At 45.8% G+C, this 21123-nt stretch overlaps 1 protein-coding gene across 4 annotated transcripts in view; it reads right to left on the reverse strand.

Annotated features, from left to right (window-relative positions):
• Positions 1-13476: 13476 nt before the first annotated feature.
• Positions 13477-21123, reverse strand: part of ZFYVE28 (zinc finger FYVE-type containing 28) — a 150350-nt gene continuing 142703 nt past the window's right edge. For all 4 annotated transcript variants that reach the window (XM_061359833.1, XM_061359835.1, XM_061359834.1 and 1 more), the window contains 2 exons: positions 16741-16844; positions 13477-15798 (listed from right to left, as the gene is read on the reverse strand). In XM_061359833.1, coding sequence (XP_061215817.1) covers positions 15667-15798; positions 16741-16844 — 236 coding nt within the window. In that variant the 3' untranslated portion in view covers positions 13477-15666. The remainder of the gene's footprint in view (positions 15799-16740; positions 16845-21123) is intronic.

Genomic DNA, 21123 nt, shown 5'->3' on the forward strand with positions numbered 1-21123 from the left:
AGGAGTTTTATGTCCTCATCAACAGCAGAAAGGTGGCAAGAGAAGAACAAGTAGCACCCTTAGGAGGGGAAAAACACTGGAAGGAACTCCATTTTAGAGAGTGTATTAGCCCCTTACATGAGGACACGAGGCTTTGACAAGTCTAGTTTGTACCTAAGGTTCAGCTCATGTTGATGGTGAAGCCAGGGAGCACACAAGGGCAGCTTTAATAGCTGCATCAGCGCATTGCATGACTATTGGCAGCCTGGAGCGTGCCGCTGACACATTTACCTGATCTCAAGGTTACGGTTTCGTTTCTGGGGCAGCCAACCCAATACACAATACAATGGATCTGATTTTCAAAGGGCAAGCACCCCACCCTGTCTGGAAACCGGAGGCTTTGTAAGACACATCCTATTAGACAGGCAGAAATCAATGCCTGCTCAGGCATTACTCATCTGGAAACTCTGTCCTGTGAGTCAGCCAAGGCGCCTGGTGTACCTGGCGAGCTGGAAGGGAATCCGGTTTTGGGATTGTTTTTCTTTCCATCACCCCAAAGTTTCCAACCGGAGCTGCACAGGCGGCAGTTAGCATCCCTGGGAAACTGCCCGGCCAGAAACAGTATGAAACCCATTTCTGGTCTCACTGCATCACATCTAACGTGTCTAAAAACGTTTGGCTGAGGAGTTCCCTCTCCCCAGAAAAACAGCAAACAAGGAAACCTCACCAAAGCAAATTGTTAATGATCTCCTGTTCAATCCATGAGCCCAAGGGAAAGGAGAAAAGCCCAAAAAGTAGAATTTGAAGTTACCCATTTTTTGCTGTGGTACCTCCAAGAAGGGCAGCACCCAGGATAGTTGTGTAGAAGCACACCAAGCACAGTAGGTTCAGTTGCATCAGAAACAGCATTGCCATTCACGCAGTTCCTCCAAGCTTGAAGTCAGCCATGACAGGTCTAGACTGGATCTCTCTTCTCCAGCTGGCCATCCCAGAAAACCATCTCATCTGCCCATTTCCAACAGGCATAGCCTGCTGTATACTGCAATGGAAAGCTGAGCAGCATAGTTCTTGTTAGGAGAACAAACACAACCGCCATGGATGTATGCGACATGTAAAGGTATCTTACAACCATGACTGCTTCCTGCTGAATTTCCTTGCCTTGGCTGGACACAGTGATGGAATTTCACCCTTCCCAGGTTTAAGCCACCAACACACCTCTGTACACAGTCTGTGCAGCCTCCAGGGGCTGGAGCACCCAGCAGCTCTTTTACATCCCCGCTCAACAGGCGTTTGCCAGTTCTGTGTCCCACTTGTGCTATAAATACATATTTGGTCTTTCAGGTCTCCACACTTGAACTGTGTTGATATAAAACTGTCTTGGCTACAAAAGACATAACAGGTCAATGGAAACAAAACTGTTTAGCTGTCAAATGCATGCTAATCATGATTTGTAACCCTTGCATTTCTATGAATCAAGGGATGTGACCTAGGTGCTTTGGAAAGGAGAGGATGGCAGCTCATCAGCACAACTGTTGTCTTAGTTTCCTTGAGACACAACAGCAAGTGTCCATTTGCAAAGCACAGAGCCTTCTGATGCCCAGCAGAGCTGCTTAGGTGAGCACCAAAGCATATGAGCAAGCTGACAAAACGCTGAAAGTCAGGGATCCAGCACAGCAGGGCTCTCCCAGCTTGGTTCAGCATCACTGCCCTGGACCATCCAGTGGCAGAACTGTCAGGGAACCACAGTATGACTGTCTCTCCCTGATAGTGGATGGCTGCACAGCCAAAGGCTGTAAAACTTCAATGCTGTGCTATTCTAGAGATCCAGAGCCAGTGGTGGTGATGTGAGCACTGCACTCGGGAGGATACAATTGCTACAAAGAATCATCTGAGATTTATGCCATGATAACGTTTCCACCACCGCTGGCTGTAGTGAGTTCCACCGCCTGGCCGCAGTCCCAGCCAGGATCAAGGGACCATCTATTCACAGATGCTGTGCAGTGATGCTGTGCACGTGCTGCTTTGCCTCACCAATGACACAGCTTGCCTGCTGTGCTGGCGGCTGAGGGATGCTTGAACAAATCTTTAAACATCATTAAGTCTTTAGCACGGCTCAGAAGCAGCCTGATCTTTTCTTTGTGCTGTAACGTAGCTCTGTATTTTCTTACCATCCTTAGCATTTACTTAGCAATGAAACTTCCCCACCTCCTCTCTGTTGAGGGTATCAGGCAGATCCCCAGGAGATTGCTTCACCAGCAGTGCATTTATATACTCACCCATGAAATGTGGATTCTTCTTATGATGGGACAGGGAAAGGAGGTAGGATGCAACTGGGATCTTTAACATTGAAAGGAAAACATGACAGCTAGAACAAGTCTTAGCCTCCATCTAGGGATATGGGATATGACAGGGCTATGATCCAGCTCCAAGCTGCATCAAACCACTCCTCCTTTTTACAGGGAAAGGCCAAGCAGAAGGATGAAGAAGTCTGCTCAAATAGACACAGATGGCCAACCCTGCTCCTCTGGGCTTCAGGAAGGACACAGACACGATGAGGGAGCCGCTGTCTGCCACCTCATAGAGGCATTTCGCTGGTGGTGTGAACTGTCTGCCCGAGCACTGCGGAACAGATCACTCAAGGTTAAGTTGGATTGAACTGTTACAGCTCCACTTTCCCACGTGTGGTTTCAATTTAAACGCTATAAATTTCATGGCGAGTTATTAAAACCGTGTTGGCAAGGAGAACTCCTCTCTGGAAGGAAAAAAACGCTCTCCAGGTTTGCAAGCCCACAGGGAAGCCTGAAGCGAAGTTATCGGTGAGGCTTCGGAGCAGAGGCGGGGGAAGAGCTGAGGTATTTAACCAGTGGATGTCAGAGTGGGAGCCCTGCGGAGCAGCCTGGCCCTGCTCTGCCTCCGTATCAGCTGCACACCAGGTTCACTGTGGTCAGTGCCGTGGTCCCACGTGTTGTGCCCAGCAGCACAGATGCCTCTGGAGCAGAAGCTGAGCACCACTCTGCATGGCACATTTGGAAACAGCAGGACCTTCTGGGCTGGGTGCATGGAAACGGTTGTGTGTACTTGTCAGTGTAAATTAACAGATAAGCAGCGTGAGAGGCCTGGAAATGTCATTCTGCTGTGAAGCCCCATCCTTCTTCTGTGAAGCCTCATCTGTCCAGTTTCTCCAGTAATCTTTGCATGCCGTAGATGTAGAATGTCACAAGGAGTTTTGGTATAGGTTACACAGAGACGATCAACTCTCATGCACATGGATGGCCAGTTCTGTGTGGCTACTGCTCCCTGCTGGGAAAGGGAAGCCCTCCAAGATGAACATTTTCATTGCTCCCTGAACCCACTAACAGAGAGCAAAGAACTGTAAGGAAAACAGGCCTTGTCCAAGTGTTTGTGGCAGGCAGCAGAGCAGCAGAGCAGCAGACCTTCCTCCTGCTCCGCAATCCAGGAGGGAACACGGAACGCCAGCCGTGGCAAGGACAGCGCAGCAGACACTTGTTCTGTGCTCTCCAAGCTCTACAGCAAGCCTCAGAGGACTGAGCTGCAAAATGTTCAGAGCTGGTTTCTGTTCCCAGCTGTCACAACCCAGCAGGAGCGGCACTGGCCCAGGCTGGCCTGCTCCATGTGCTTCCCAAGCCTTGCTCATGCTGTTGGAGCAGATGCTCACAAGCCGCTTGGGTCTGTTCCGTGGCTGAGTGTTTTTCCAGCCTGAGGTCTCCCACATCAGCCCAGGCGGGCACAGCCATCATCTGTGAGAAAATGAAGCACAAAGCTCCTGCCTTCATCCTTATGCAGCCAGCAAGGAGATGAGAAAGCCCTGAGTGCTGCTGGCTCCACACAGCCGGGCTGTGGAGACCAAAGAGCGATCACTTTGGCCACTGAGCGTTGACTGACCAACCTCAACCGCTGATTTCCATTTCAAGACTTGCTGAGAATGGAAGAACACTGATATACCTCTCATCTCCAGCTGTAATCAAGGGGATTTAGAGGCCTGGCTACTTATGGGACTCACTGCTCTTTGCCCAGTTTAAATGCCACAGCCAGCACAGGGGACTGCAGGTTAGGGTTAGGGTTGGGGTTGGAGTGTTCCAGTGCTGGAACCTCGGCTTACGGAGGGGCACTGCCAGTGGCTTTGTGGCTATATGGGATTAGGGACTGTTGGAAAGGGTGAGCTGAGGGCCACGCTCTCAGATGCGGGCACTGGAGCCCTGTGCTCAGCGAGCAGTGATTAGCTGGGGAGCATCACTCCAGCCCCCGTGTCTGAATGCACCTATGATTATTGTTATTGTTGTTGTTGTTGTTATTATTAATCATCATCATCACCAACACGCTGCAGGTCCCGGGGCTGCAAGGGCTGACCGCTGCGGTGCTTCGGGCTGTGACCCCCTCTCCCAGCACTACACCGGGCGGCCGCACGGTGTCACACTGAGCCCGGCTCCCGGTACTTGGGCGGCCGAGCCATCCCGCTCCGGACCTAGGGCGGTGCGGCTGGCCAGAGGGGACAGGCGAGAGAGAGCTGCGTTTTGCTCCAGAGGGGTTCGATGCTGCCCTCATCCTACCCGGGAGCGATGCTCCCTGCCCGAAAGGCTCGGTGGTGGCTTCACGGTGCAGCTTGTGGTCTCCAATGGGTTCACGGAGCGTTACAAATCACATGGAGCGTCTCACTTGAGCAGCAAAGCAGGAGCACAGGGGAGCCAGGGCTTCCTTCGGGGGCATCATCAGGGAAGCAGAGGCTGCTGAGGTGCTGGTGCTTGTGCCAAACCCCACAGCCACAATGCTCCAGCACAAACAGCCCCACAACCGCACTAGGGACAAGAGCTGCCAAGAGCCTCGGGGGGAAAACGTTATCCCTGTTAGTGTGCCAGGTGGGAAAGCTCTCAGGACTTGAACTGTCTGCGTTTGACTCGAATATTGTGCTTTATGTTCGAGTATGGAGGCTTTAGCACTCCCGTATGGAAGTTAAGCAGAGAGCGGAGGATGGGGTAAGGAGGTGGCTGGTCTGTTCTCCCAAGTAACAAGTGATGGGACAAGAGGTAACGGCCTCAGGCAGCCTCAGGGGAGGTTTAGATTGAATATCAGGAACAATTCCTTCCCCAAAGAGTGCTCAGGCATTGGAACAGGCTGCCCAGGGCAGCGCTGGAAACTCCCGTCCCTGGGAGTGTTCAGAAATGCATAGATGAGGCACTTAGTGACAGGGTTCAGTGGTGGACTGGCGGTGCTGGGTAATGGTTGGCCTCAATAACTTCAGGGCCTTTTCCAACCTGGTTGTTTCTATGATTCAGTGGCTCAGTACCCACTCCCCAATGCAAGCAGCTTCCACACAGCTCAAGCACTTGACCTGAAAGTACAGCTGATTCAGCAGAGGCAAACCCTGGTGCTGTGAGGCAGGTAAAGCAGGCTGGGTCATGGGAGCACTGCTGCTCCCTGCCCTGAGCTGCTGGGCCGTTACAGGAGAAGCGATGATTTGGCAGGAAGATTGGACAGGATAGCTTTGCTGCAACTTAAACATGAAACGTTTGCTGTGCTGGAAGATGCCAGACCAGGCTTTAAAATCCCTCTAAGGTCCCAATGGAGAAACTATAAAAGAGAAAGAAATAAACCTGGCAGCTGCTGGATGCAATCAGGTCATTCCCCAGCAGAACAGGGGTGATGGTAGAGGTGGGAAGGGAAGCAGTTTAGCACATGGCAGAGTTGAAAGGCTCACACGGGTCTGTCAGGGCAGTGCAAGGGGGCTCCGCACACCCAAAACACACCAGAACAGCGAGGAGCCGCGGTGGGAATGACACAGCACAGCAGTAACGTGCTGACTCAGCAGCACAACCTCCTGCTCCTGTGGGTATGGAGCCACAGTGCAGTGCTAGCAGCTCCAGTGCCCGGGCATCCCCCGGAGGAGCCCGTGCTGGCACAAGCACCTTCCACTCTGCAAACTGGTGCAGGCACAGAGGGCTGGCGAAACAAGGAGATTAAATATGTTTGGAAAGAGCAAACCAAGCCAAGAAGGAAAACTGAGTGTCCTGGGAACAGAGACAGCTTGGATGTGCTTACACTGCCTGCCATCCATGGGACAAGCCGCTCAGATGCTTCCCTGAGCAGCTGGGCAGAGCCAGCCACCACCACGTGCCATTAACTGCTTCATTACACCTGAGCAAGACCAGAGCAGAAGTCAGCCTTCAGAGGTGCACCCTGACCACCAGTGCCTGTGCTTGATGTGTCCAGCAGGTCTGGGAAGCTTTAACCAGACACATGAAGGTCAGAGACTGCCTTTAGGATAAGAAAGCAGCCTGCCAAAGGGAAAGGGAACCTACAGCACATCATTTGCTTTCAGAGGACCAGGAGAAGCTGTGATTTTCAAGCTGCAGCCCAGAGGCACTACAGGCCTCAACTTAGATGGCACAACACCCTTCTTTTACAGCAGCTTAGATGTTTCTCACAAGCTCTGTTCTTCCCCACAGACACATCTCCAGATAAGGGTCCAGGTGACAAGCAGAGAGCAAAAGCACCCCTGGCATACAGGAGGAATGGGGAGGACTCTGAGATCCAAGGTTAAGCTTCAAAGAGCTACAAAAAACAGACTGGAGACTTCAGCTCTAAGACCTTCAGTTTACTGAGAAGATTAAAGTATGAGTACAGTGAAGAGAACTGCACTTACCTCTGTTATGAGGCACAAGTGATTTATTAGAGGCATTATTCCTGGTTGTTTGAGACAGGAGGATGGGATGGTCCAGTCTTGTCTTTCCAAGTCTTTCAATAAACTCTTCCATAGGATGGAGATAACATACCTACAGTGATGACTTCAGCATCACCTGTGTGATGGCACATTAGCCTGCTGGCATTGTGTGTAGCAGGGGAAGCTCAGGGGCACTGTGCATTGTGCAGGGTTGAGGGAGGCATTACTATACAATATCCTATGGACTCCACTACAGCACAGTATCGCAAGGACTCTGCTGTGGGAATGCCCAAACAAATGCTCACAACAGTGCCCTCAGCCTGAACATCTCTGGAGGAAAGAGAATTGCCCATGGGCTGAGACAGGGGCTTGGCAGAAGTGGTGCAGGTCCAGCAACCTGCTCCCTTGGGCAGGGGAAGGGCCCAGCTCCCCACTCCAGTGCCATTGGGCTGAGGTGCTCTGCTGGGTGAGGATATGAACAAATCCCTTTGGTGTAGGATGTTTACTTGCCTCTTCTGCTGTACCTCATGTAACGTCTGTGCAGGGTTGGCCACTGTGCTCCACATCTGGTTCCTCAGGCAAAAGAGCTCCCTGCTCTGTGACAGGGGAAACTGAGGCACAGAAATGATTTTGGAGCCTGATGCCGTGCCCCTGGAAGTGGCTGCAGAGGCTCTGCCTGAATCCTGAAACTGACCTAATTCACATGGGGAACAGGGACATGACTCCCGGCTCCCCAGACCTCAGCTCCCTGCCTTCATTGCCCAGGGCGCAGCTCCAAGGGCTGTGAAGGCAGACGAAGCAGAAGGATCATTTCTTCTTTAGCTGCAGGCTGGGCTTGGGAAAGCAGTGCTTTTACAGCCCCAGTCCTGCTCAGCTCCCCGTGTGGCACACTGATAGTACCCACAGACCTGCTTGGTTCTTTGCAGGAGTGATGCTTTCAGTGTGACACCAGTATTGCCAAGTGCTAAGGAAATCGCAGCCAGCTCACAAGGATGGGAGAACTGCTGTTGGCAAGCTGGGAAGCAATTCCTTTAGCTGATTATGAATTGCACATAAGGAAATTTTTGTGGTCAGGGAATCTTCCTTCCCCTTTAGACACTGGGCTCACAAATGACAGCGTTACCACTCCCTGCTTCCTTTCTCATAATCAGAATCTTAGAATGATTTGGGTTGGAAATGACCTTAAAGCCCATCCAGTTCCAACCCCCTGCCACAGGCAGGGACACCTTCCACTAGAGCAGACTGCTCAAAGCCCCGTCCAACCTGGCCTGGAACACTTCCATCTTCCTTGTGTTTGATCTGTTGCCTTGTTATAGATTCTAGTGATCTTAAGGAGAGTTCACACAACTGCGAGTTCACTCTTTCAGCAGCTGACCACCCACACGAGAACTAGCCTCTTCTTCCTCATGTGTTCAGGTTGGCTCAGCTTTTAGCTGTTGGTTCCCATTAGACACTTGCCAGCCAGATGGAGGAACCCTGTTTATCGGATTAGTGCACCCAGCACAGGCATTTACAGGGCAGTTGTGCTGTGTGTGCAATTAGCCTTCTCTGATACACTCAATAGACTGCAAGCCTGAGGATTTCCAATCCCTTAGTCATTCCCATGGCTTTCCCCTCACAGTGAAGCACTCCAGAAACGCTGTTTCTAGCAGCACACCAGCTCAACACCTTCCCCCGTTCAGCCGCATCTTCCTTTTTGGCAGGTGCTTAGACCAGTTTATAAACACCACAAATAAAGCAGCCCTGCAGAGGCTCTCAGAGCATCAGCGCTGAACCCCAGCAGCACACAGAGCAGCAAAGGAGATATGATTTGGCAAGAAGCAATTTCCTCTGGCAGCTAAAGCCGTGACAACATCTGAGCCTTGGGAGGGCACTGGAAAGCCTCCAGGAGGAGCAGAGAGGGTTTCATCACACGGTGCTGGTGTGCTCCGTGGCTCCTGAGCTGTTTGTGTGCAGGGGAAGAGATTTGTAATGGCTTGGTTTAGAGTGAATAATTTTTCTGTTTAAAACCAAACTAATATGAATGATTGGTATTTATTTGCACTATGCAATTAGATCACATTGTGAGAATTATTTGTTGCATGAATGGGAATTTGAGATTAAGAAATTAACACTTTTTTTTTTCTTTTCATCTCTTATTGCAGCAAGCAAGGAGAAAAAGGATTAAAACTATGATCAAGCAGAAACCAGCAGCCTCTCTACATCCCCTCCCCTGCCAGGGATCAGTGGATTTTCCCTGGAGCTGCTTGAAAATGCCCTCAATGCAATAGGTAAGACAACATCACATTCCTCAGGGGATTTGATTTTAGCAAAACAGTGGGGAAAACAATCCCCTTGGGCTGTGTCCCTTGGGATGGTGGCTCCTGGCTTCTCCCTTCAGCCTGGCCAGGGCTCTACTGCTGCTGCCCCACCAGCTCCCAAGTCACAGCTCAGGGCTGCATCCCCTGCAGGCTTGTACCTCGGGTGACTGAGTCCTGCTCTCTACTTGGGTGATTGTAGTAAGCACCACCAAGCCTCTGCCTAAGAAGCCCCTAAGCCTGCCTACTTTACACCAACTGGTTTGTGGTTTCTTTACTGCAGTAACTACTATGCTCTTGTGCCAGTGTCAAAAGTTGTGTGGCGGCAGCACCTGAATGTAAACCTGCATCCAAAACCTCAGCTTTTCACAACGGAAGTTTTTGAGACTGATGCTGGTCAGAAAACCAGCCATGTTTCAAATGCCATCTATGGGACAGAAATAGGGAAGAATTTTCCCTCAGCGTCTAACTCCAATATTGTTCCTTTAAAGAGAAAAAAAGTGAGGAAAAAAGGTAGGAAAAAGGCAGAAAGGAGAACTTAACAAATTGACAGAGAAAACATCTTCAGTACAGATGGGCAAGGTTTTCCTACTTTGTTCTCCAGACAAAGCTGTCCCGAAACAAACTCAAACCTCTGGCAATTAAGAGCTATCATATTGTCACTGAATGGATTTGTGGCAGCTTTATATTCTTTTCCAACACACCTGGGCCAAATTAGTTGCATTTCCTTATTTGAAGAGAGCTTCTTTACACACGGAGTATAGCAATTTGCTTCATTAGTTTGTTAAATGAGGGAAGACTTGTAGGCAAAGGTGAGCTACAAACACTGCCTTAAACTTTCAATATTCATTCCCTTCTAGAGAGACCATTTCCCTCATTAGATCCACATTACCCTTTCCACTAGTGACAAGAAGTCCTTCTAGACAAAAGCAGACAGTTCAAAGACCAACATCTAGGACTTTTGAACCACTTGGGCTTCCATCTGCTAGTGTTTGAGAGTCAAGGGATCACAGGGTAGTTCCCTTCATAAATATAACTTGCAAAAGCGATTATTTTTCTGTTTATAGCCAGTATTAATTTCCAGCTTTCTGCAGATAAGCCAAAGAAAGTGGAATGAATTTAAAGAAGCAAGACCAAAATAACCCCATACCGGTAGGTTTTACTGCTGCACAATAAACATTGTGTGCTAATGAAGCATCAATCACAAATGGTCATGGACAGAAAAAACAATTATCTGTCAAATGCCTCAAAACGTGATCTCAGATGTTCCCCAAACACAAAGGGAAATACTATGGTGCACATCCCTTGCTGATAAAGCTCAGTCTCGCTGCTCTTCACGCTCTGACAGGCAACTTCTCAGGACTGAGGATCTATGTCTGGGACAGCCCATGGTGAGGCCACCATCCCAACCCTGAGGGATGGCTTTCTCCAAACAGCTTTAAAAGGCTGAGGCACTTGAGCATCATTTTCAGACATCTTTGAAGACTGATGTTTTACAGGACATCAGAGAGAAGCCAGCACAAATGCTGTTCAGGACTATTTCTTCTCACCATCTTCCCCCAGTACTGACCAGCCCATTGGTACCGCAACCTAATTCCAGCTAAAAACCTGAAAGCTGGCCACTGCTCAAATATTACCTAGAAAACACTTACCTCAGCACCCTCCCTGCTGCTGTTTTATTTCTTCTTCATTATTAACTCAGTGAATAAAAGTCATGGTGCTAATAATGTTTTACTGCTCTGTGAACAGCTATGTGAAAGTGCAAAAATAGATTAAGTCTTTCTAGAGTAAGACATGAGTTTAGTACCTGGCATGGGGCTGTTTGCAGAAAATAAATCTCTGCAATATCTAAGGTACTTAGAGCTAAATGCTGGCTGGTTCTGCCATTCCGAGGCACCATGATCCCTCACATCATGGGCTGTGTCAGGCATCTCATGTTCATGAGAAAGAGCAAATAGCAGTATCGCTGAGCAACTGGACATAAGCAACAGACCCTTTGCAGCTACCCCATGCTTGGGATCATTGGAAGCAGCAGGCAGGAGGCCTGAAGGCCTCATGGTTGGCTGCATCAGCTTTGGATGCAGGAGAATTCTCTCTTCTGCAGACAAGCTCAGTCACAGACTTAACAGGCTGGTGGTTCTTTGCAGAGAGAAACTGAGAAGACAAATCAACTTCATACCTTTGAGTGAAACATGTGGGAAGATCATACTTTACACTTCAGAGCCTTCATGTTTAGTGAAAACAAGAAATGAAATGAGTTCATGAAAGACTAATTGCCCAGTTTGTTTTATGCATGAGCCCCAGCATTCCTAACACATGCAGTTACAGCTTGTTTTCAAAGAGACCAATTACTTCATTAAAACATCAACTTCACACTCGCAGATTTGCTATAACAAGTCTTATCCTCGTCATCCTTTTGGCCTAATATTTTGCCATTTTTTTGGTTTAGAGCAAAGAAAAGAGAGCCAAATAAACAAATTAGTCTTTGCAGTATCTGTAAGTTACTAACCACTATTAAACCCCAGGATTTAGGATCCACCCTTTCTTCTCCATTAAGTAAAGGACTACTGCAGGACTTCTAACACCTTGGTGCAAGACCCACGGCAGCTCAGGCAGCCAGGAAGGACCACTGTGGCAGGATGCTCTTGCAGGTACAAGGACACCAAATGAGGGTTTGAAAGGAGCCTGTACCTGGGAATTCAAAGGGCAAGATCAGAAAGCAATAGGGATGAAAGCTCCTTGAATTGGCTAATATTTCACTATCTGGAAGATATCCAAGGAGGCCATGTAAGACATCAGGTTTATGCACAGCAGAAACTGAAAGCTGGGTAACGGGGTGGGGGTAAAGGGTGAAAGAGAAAATAGCTAAAGAACCCTGAAAAGGAAGCCTACAGAGATTTCTTCCAGACAAGCAATGTAATTAAAGTAGAATTCAGTAAAACTTTATCATCAGAAAACAGAGTTCACAGTAAGCACCTGACTGAGCAGCAGAAATCTTTGTGACAAATAAAGATGTTTGAGTGATCACAATCCCTCTGACGAAGCAGAAAGCAGAACCCTGCGTGCAGGGCTGTGCAGGGCTGGAGTGCTGCAGTCTTGGCACTGGGGGAGTGATGCTATCGGGGGTTGCCACGGAAACTGGAGGATGCAGACCCAGCAGCTCTGACTTTGCATGAGCAACAAGAGTTCAGCTGGAGTCTGATGGTTTCCTCTAGTGCCCAGGAGGATTGTGATGGGGCTGCACCTGAAGCTTTCCTACAGTCAGCTCTCCCGCTTCCACAGCCCTACTTTTCATATCCCCCCACTATTCACAGGCACAACCACACACACACATACAAAACCCTGTTTTGTAACCTCCCGGGTTAAGCAACACAAAGGTCATTTTCCTCACCCATTGCTTCCTTCCAGGTTCCTCCATACAGAGCTGCTATGTGACAGCTTTTAAGTATTTCTGAGTTTTCTGGACAGGGGTATAGCCTGGATCAGAGGGGATGTTTTTATTGGTGTCCCTTTCATTGCAGAGGGAGCCCATATATCCCATCTGCCTTTACCGACCTGGAGAGAGCAGGAAACACTGTGTGACTTGCACAGATCTAGAAAGGATCACTTCAGAGCTCACTGTGATTTTGTTTTTCCCTGGAAACAGCCTTGATTCAGAGGGGTCACGCAGGAGGCTCCAATACCAGGTGAATTACTGCAACCTTTGGCGATGCTGATCTTACCTATATATCCCATATGGCTCCTGTTGTCATATCCCAAACAGGACAACTGCTGTGGAAGGCACTGTTGTAGTTTGGAGAAAAGAAACCCCTCCTTCCCCAACTCTGATGTGATATAAATTTAATTTTAAAAGTCCCTTTAGGATAAATTTCTACTGTTCATTTATTTATGCACACCTTAAGGCAGGACTATTTCCCATAAACATTATGTATATTAATTCAAATGCAACTTTAAACAGGCGTGCAGGCTTCCCATAGAATCCTCCTGTTGTTGCACCACCAAAGCTGAGACTCTAACCTCTCAGAGCTGTAACGTGGTTTTTCTTCAGTGAAATGGCATCCCAAAGCCGTGCATTAAGTCCTCTAGGAAATAAAGTTAATTGTAAAACCTGCAACAGTTGTGTCTCACACAAGGAGCAGAAAAACTCAGCACTGGGCATTTATGCTTCATACAAATAACTGTGCAGCTATTTTGACTGCAGATTTGTATTCCCCACAGGAAAGATTAAGCAGATGTGACAGGGGCAGATCAAATACGCCTCACATGTGAAGGGGCCACTGACACAAGGTATTTTGGGAAGGGAGCCAGTGGCAACAGATAGCACGAGGCAGTAAATGACAGGCTAGTGCTCCCGCTCCGATTTACTGCCCCTTCTCTATACGGGTGACTTCCATTTTCAGATTCAAACCCATTTCTTTCATATTACTGTGCAAAGTGAGAAGGACTCAAGGCCAGCTGGTTTGACAGGATGGCAGCTGTCACTCTGTGTAAACAGACCCCGAAATGAAAGAGCAATCCAGCACGTGGAAGTAGAAAGTCCTGACACTTTAATTATCTGAAGAGATTACAAGATGAAAGCCTTCCTTGAGGCAAACGTATATTAGTATTGATATAGTCGTTGTGCTTTTCAGTAAGAGAAATAGGAGTCTGTATTTACATAAGAAACTATAGTGTCTGAGATCTTTAAATATCATATTTATGGAAATGATTCTGAATTACAGCATTTACAAAATAAAAACAAGCTTGAATAAATATTTAGTCCATTAAATAAGATTTTCTTTTGTCACAGAAGCAACTCTTTGTGCATATTTATTTCACAATTGAAGTTTGTTGTATTTTATTTATCCTATAAAAGAAGCGTTAAATTTGTTGTTTATTTTTTTCTTTATTTTTCTCTAAAAATAAACCTGCAATAATCATTGCAATGTGAAGCCTGAGATTTAAGCCTGAATAAGTATCATTGCTTGCACCACATGACCCACCTCCCACCAATCAATCACCCAACTCCGCACCTTTCCAAACTCTGGTGAATGCCAACCCTCCAATTCAAGGAATCCATGGGAAGGGTTTCAGGGAAATAATAATAAAAATATAACTAAGGTGAGGATAACACATCGTAGCTGACATTGTCTACAAACAGCATCATAAGGCTTGTGCATTACACATAAACTAAGTGAAGCTGTTTTATCTGGTTCAAAACCACAGTAGTGCCAAACTGTTGTACCCTTATATGGCTCATTAACACTGAATAATAAACCACTTAACAAAGGGAATATCCCCGGAAAAATAAATTAACAAAGAAAAATCATCACTGGCCAGTTTTGCTTTATCATTTTGAATGACAGCCCCACTCGAGCGCCATACTGCCAACAACGTCCTCATCCTTTTTTGTATTTATCACTTTGAAACACAGTGTGTACCACTGCGAGGCAGGAAAGGGGGTACACCAAAGAGCTCTTGATCTCACTTCCTCTGTAACCACAGCACACACGGTCTTGCTTTTCATGTGGCTAACTCAAAGCATGTCCAAACGCCTTTGAAACCTCAGTGCTCAGGGTGCTCTTACTGCAAACAGTTTGTGCAAGATCATAGCACGAATCTGTGAGTCTTATTTCTTTCCCCTTCAAGTGGAGATGAAAACTAATCCCTGGTGTTTCAAATAAATACAAACATCTTCTGACTTGTTAGCATGAGTGAAGTAACAGTATGCAATATTTTACACAGTTACTCTGCCAAATGTGGACAAGAAGTACCCTTCTCTGGCTGACTGTTCTGTAAGACCTTTCGAATATATCACTACATATTTGCCTTTTAAGAACCATTAAAAAAAAAAAGCTCAATACAGGAGAAATAATTTGTCACATCTACTGAATTTTGCTGCTAAACTCTTTCAAAAATATGTATTTTAATATTTGGTAACCTGAATATTTGGTAACTGAAGTTTGTTAAGTTTTAAATACTGATATAGAAACCAAAGCTCTCCATCAGGCTTTTATTCATGGGATTTAGTATAAATTATGCAGATTACAAATACTTCCAAAAGCCCAAAATATGGAACTGGAAGTTGTAAAATGGAACTTTAGAAGACAACTTGGAGTTATTGCTCTGCTCAGTACATGAAAGGCAACAGAAATATACTGCTTCAGGACCTTCAGTGCTTCCTATGTGATTCACAGAAGATTTTGCCTTTGTAAATATAGAATATGGACTTGAAATTGTTTTCCTTTAATCCTAGCATAGGTAGCAAAAATCTAGTAATGGGAAAGTTAAACCGCAGCAGGAGGGAGAGCGCTGACATCCACAGCCATGCTGGTATTCTGGGGAGCACAGAAGTGTCCGAGCTTTGGGACTGATTTGCTGGGATGGACTGGTTAACTGGCTACTCTGTTCCTAGCGTGTAAGATAAGCAGCAATGCTTGTTCGATTCTTGGAGCCCTATTTCCTTCCACACAGTGCATTTGTTCTGCATATGGCATCGTAACATTAATGTTATAAATTCATGGAAGACTGTACTTTAGCCTTAGAGCTAGAGTCGCTTCATACTTCCCTTTAGCAGCTTAGTAAAATGCAATAAAAACTGTCTGTACAAAATTTATAATAATGGATGTCAAAGCCTACATGCCCTCACGGGATCCCTCTTTCAAGTTAATTCTTGGCTTAGGTCAAATATATCAGTCCGTGTAAGACTCCATGACACACCAGTGGTTTAATACATCAGATACCAGCTTTGTCACTATAGAAAGGAGTGACATGGAACACGTAACAGTGAGTGCAAACACGGACAGGCTTCATCTGACCATAACGAGGTAATGGAGCAGAGTGGGAGGAACAGCGGGAACAGAAGATCTGAAAAACAAAAGGGAGATTTCACTTTAGTTCCTTGTAAGGGCTGGATGGGACAAAATGGATTTCAAGGATGGGGAGAGAAGATGCTGCTGGACTTTTGTGTACTGGCAACACCACCCTTCTCAGCACAGCAGATGTAAAGCCCTCTGCAGACAATTCATAGCCCAATAACCAATTAATTTGGCTGTGCTGAGCCTCTGTGACACAGGTACCCAAGCACTGCCATTAGCCAAGGCAGGCATGTCTGGCTCTGCAGCTCACAGGGGAAGGCAGCTCCACCAGAGATGAAAAGAAGCATCTCTCTCCCTTGGTTTTAAAGAAAGACTAGGAGAATATTTGTGATGTGTGTGTAATCTCCAGAGTTCCTGCTCCTCCAAGCCAACTCCAAAGTTAACAAAAACAGCTTCTCCACCCTCTTCATTTTTAAGCTGTGCGGGAGCCAGCAAGCGGAACAGGACTGCAGATCTCTGGCTTCCTGAGGCACATGACTGCTTTTTAATTCCTCACTCCCTCTTCCTCCTCCACAAACTCACAAAGCAGCAGCTCTATACACCGCAGTCAGCCTGCAAAGGCTTAGGAAGAAAGCAAAGGGACACACCATCCCTGCAGCTGAGCTGTGTACCACCCCTCGCAGTGGAGGCTGCTGCGGCTCATGAAAGCTTACAGAAGTAGCTGAGTGCCTTTGGATCTGGGGTGTTTGTTCCAGGGTCTCAACAGGGAGTTCTGATTTTTAGCAGACAAACGCTTATTGCTATATAAAAGTCAAAACCTCCTCCCCAATTTCTAAACATAACCTGAGCAGTTGACAGTCAAGACATGAAACCACTTGTGACTGGAGGACCCTATGGAAGTGCACACATTCTGCTGGGCTGAGTTTTGTTGTACACATGAATTTGCTGTTCTCTTTGGCAGACTTTCTCACTTGTTTGACTGAGTCATTACCTTGCCACAGCTCCGACAGTGGTGCTTCCTGCGAATGACTGTGAAAGGAGCCTTGCACGCAGTGCAGTAGCTGCAGACTTCATCTGGAACCCAGTCAGGAGGATCTGTCAAAAACACAGCAGCAAAAGGGAACATAAATCAAAAGGGAGTAAAACCAAGCATGCAATTACCAAATCCTCAAGGGACTAAGGAGAATAAAATGTAACAGCAGCTGCTTTCATCTGAGCTTCTCAAGGTGCTTTGTGAACAGCTGGGTGAGATCAGGATACCCAGGAGGGCTCAACTCCCCCTTTTCTGCCAGGCTCTCACCTTTGGGCCAAGCACAGCAAGCACTGAAACAGAACACAGCAGCTTTGCAGTCAAAATGAAGTATATTCTATTCAAATGAAAGTGGCAGGGAAAAGGAGATAAGCAAAATGAAGTATGAAGACAAGAGACTATTAAAGCAGAGCTGGATCACAGGTGTTTTTGCCAATGCACCCAATGCATCAAAACAAGCTTAGAGCTGAAATCATTCCCAGCCTCTTCACTTCAGCCCTCCCTACAGAAAGGCTGACTGCTTTTCTGCAATTATGCAAGCAACCCCACAGATAATGAACTCGAAGCCTGATTACTGTCTGCTAAACTATTAGGACTCTTACTGGAAGTCACCAGTAACTATAGCAAAACCACAAAATCAAGTGTACAAGACTTAGCAGAGAAAGAATTCGACCATTATCCCAAACAGCATGTTTCAGTTGTTTATTTCTCCTGTGAGCTCTCCAACCTCTCATTAAAGCCAAGCAGGGAAATGATTTGGTTTTGGCAAAGCAGAAGGTATTAGGCTCTCTTCTGTTGAGATGCTTCTGCTAGCGACAGGCTGACATGATCTCATGATCTCAGAGTCTAAAATTACAAGCGTAGAGATGACGTAGCCAATTGCCTAACAAAGTTGTTAAAAATCTAATGAAGGGCAAAGCAAGTTTTATCTAAGAGGAATCCAAGGACACAGCAAACACAACTGCTGGATGTTATTTACTCAAGTTCCCTATATGCATCTTCTCTCTGAGTGTTATTTACAGTATGCAACCCATGCAATTGCTGATTTATAAACCTGACAAGCGAAATCCCTGCCTCAGGGAGCATATTCTCAAGCAACAAAATATATGGTGCAGTTAATGCAAAGGTCAACAGGGCTACAGCTACAGGCAGAGAGAAGATAATTAAATGAAAAATCCACTACATTGTTCAAACATAAGCACAACCAGTTTTCACGTGTTTGTCATATTGCAATGTTTGTCAAATTAAGAGTAAAAAGGAGCCAGCATTCAATGCAGAAAATGTTCAAAAAGCAGATTAATAAAAACAAAGAGAACTTTGAATCTTGACTCAGCTTTTACAGGCTCCTCTGAACTATTTTGGAAACTGGAGTAGTTCAAAGAAGCAGTCTTTCACTTAATGAACAAACTGGTCTGATAAAGATCACAACTGTAGGGACAGCAACCAAACCAAAGTCTGTGTGCAAAGAGATAACCAATGTGGTGAAAAAAAACCTCAGAGATTGCACAGAGCAGCTTTTACCTCATCCCTGGGAGCAGTTCATGAGAAAAGGTTCTGTGGGGACACAAGGCTCCCTTCAGCAGCAGGGAGGAGCAGGGCTGCCACATTAAGTCAAAGCATAAAGAGCAAAGAAACTAAGATGTTTTCCTTTGCAAGTCTTGGCCTTCTCTGTAAACTCACTAGCTACTACATACTAAGTGAATCTTATTCCTAATACTAGTTTAGGATGTTGATTTTGAAAGCATTCCTGATTCACAGGAATCTGATCTGAAACCATGGCAAATCTGATGGCCTTGAAGCATCTCCATGTTCTCCCTCCAGGAAGTTCCTTGGGTTATCACATATAATTTAAAACACAATAACTGAGCTGATAATGGTATTCCTGTTTAAAACTTGCTGTTAGGCTACTTAGCTATGATTATGTTTTTCAGGGATTTAACTACCCCACTGATACTCACTAATTTTAGAGACACCAAAAATCAGGAAGTTATTCAAACTCTATGCTATCAGGTCTCCCTCCCAGATGAATGCAGAGCTGATGGAAGCAGGTTTCGCGAGATGCTTACTTTGCTACTGATGCTTTATCAACTGCATTATCAAGTGGGCTACCATGTTCACCTTTACCTAGTTCCTGATTTTAATATTCACAAAAAAGACACAAAACACAGGCCCTGCAACACGTCAATATGAACTGCAACTTCTGCAGCAGCCAGTACCTTAATTTCTCCTTCTCTTAGATCCCGATTAGTCCAGACACATCATAAGCTAACGCAACTCCATCACAAAGACACTGGAGCTCAGCAGGAAATATCTTTCTACTCAGGTATTTACCATTTGGGTTTTGTTTTATTTTTTCTTCTGTTATTGCCCTTGAAGTGCTATGTTGAAACAATTATTTGTTTAATTGACCTTGCATGGATTTATCTTCAATGCTAAATAAAAACTGCACCCCGTGAGAAACAGCAAATTTATTTTGATAAATAACAACCTTATAAACTCATAATAAACCTACAGTACACAGTTCATAGTTCATGGTTACAGAATTACTTGAGTGGCAGATGAATTAATCAGCAAACTGTATTTATAACTGCATTTAAAAAAAAAAAATCACAACTTAGTGGTACTCAATGTATAAAACCAGCATAACCCTCTCTACAGAATGTTCTCCCACATTAAAGGGACTCTTTCCACCTCCATGTTGGTGTCATGTCGGCTGATTCACTAAATTAATACATCAGTGGAGTGAGCTAAAGGGCACATGTTGCCCCAGACAGTGAGTCAACAACATAAGGCCCTTCGACAGGGCTACACAACCAGCCCCGTACCCCGCTGGTACTGGGGTTTAGCGCCTTCCTAGCATTCCGATTGCTGTCACCAAGATCTGCTGCACTGCAGCACACCCCCAAATAGTAACACTTAGTTATATAACAGCTTTTAACATTCAAAACGCTGTACAAACGTTAATTGCTTTGCTCCTCATCACCCAGCTACAGTCACTAAGTGTGTCAGAGAAATCAGGAGAGAAATGTGTTGCCCAAAAATCATACAGCAGTGCAGCCTTGAAATAACATTCAAAATAAGAAACTTCGGGCCATTAGCCCTATGCCCTTGCTTCCAGTCATGACTGAAAATGTCCTTACATTGAATACAAACACAGAGACTTCAATTTGAGAGTATGCACTTGGAAATTAAACACAATCCTGGCTGAAGCCAGCGTGCTCACATTGGCAAGAAGGACGAAGCCCTGAATGACTCAGTCTCTGAGCCAGTGCGAGCCCCAGTGGCAACAGAATCCCGTCCTTTGGTCGCCTTCATAAGCCTCATCTCGCTCAACCTTGGGAGCAGCCCTTCTCACTTAACATATATTAATGATTGAGTCATCAGGCTTTTTATAGAGCAGGTTTTTGAAATACTCTCTGAAGAGCAGTCTCATGAGGGATAAAGCTTCAACACAAGGAGCAGAGTGAGTTACAAATTAAACCCTTTGCATGAGCCTGAAGACATGCTGGAAGCAGGGCAGCAGCATTGCACCCGCAGGCTTTTTATGTTATAGTCCTTCTCTGGGCTATGCTGCACCATTAGCTCTGCATGCAGCAGCAAATGGAAACATTCAGTCTCTACAGCACTATCTGCCTGTGCTTCAGGGATTTGTACAAGGAATAGAGGGAAAACCTCGTCTGTGGGCTAACTGGCCCACTGCTTTATCATGCAATGTGAGTTAAGAGAAGTCTGCTGGGAAAAGGATGAAGACCATTGCACAAACATCAAAGAGGAGGAGGGAGGGAGGGAAGGGATTAATGAGACAGAAAGACTGCAGAAATAAATTTTAGGAAGAAACATTAAAAGCATGTACAGGAAAAAAAAGTCAGAGAAAGGAAAAGAAGCAAGTATTTAAATGAATGAGAGACAAGTTTAGAGAAAGGAAAAGGCACAAGATAAAATTGAACATGTAAAGACTCAAAAACACATTTTAAAAGGAGAAACAGTATTCCCAACTCTTAACTATTAAAAAAACCTGGCATTATGATCTCTCATAAAGCATGGAATTTTACAGTGTTTTTTATTCATTTTATGCTGTATTTTTTACAATTTACCTTTACATGTCTATGCAGACTCATTAGCTGAAAAAGTTCTCTTTAAAAAGTCAAAAATCTCACATAAATCCAAGATGCTGGAGCCTTAAAACACCCATAATCATGATAAAAAAAATCATAAGACACTGTAAACTGTTCAAAAGCACATGTGAATTAATATTGCTTAAGTATGTGCAACAGACCTACTGATGTTTCATCTAATCCTATGAAAAACAAGGAGAACATCTCAGTGTCCCAGAACAAAAGAGAA

Source organism: Neopsephotus bourkii, unplaced genomic scaffold (genome assembly GCF_033783945.1).
Source record: "Neopsephotus bourkii isolate Nb327-2 ecotype Australia unplaced genomic scaffold, CSIRO-AGI_Nbou_v1 NB_994, whole genome shotgun sequence".
Taxonomy (NCBI): Eukaryota; Metazoa; Chordata; class Aves; order Psittaciformes; family Psittacidae; genus Neopsephotus; species Neopsephotus bourkii.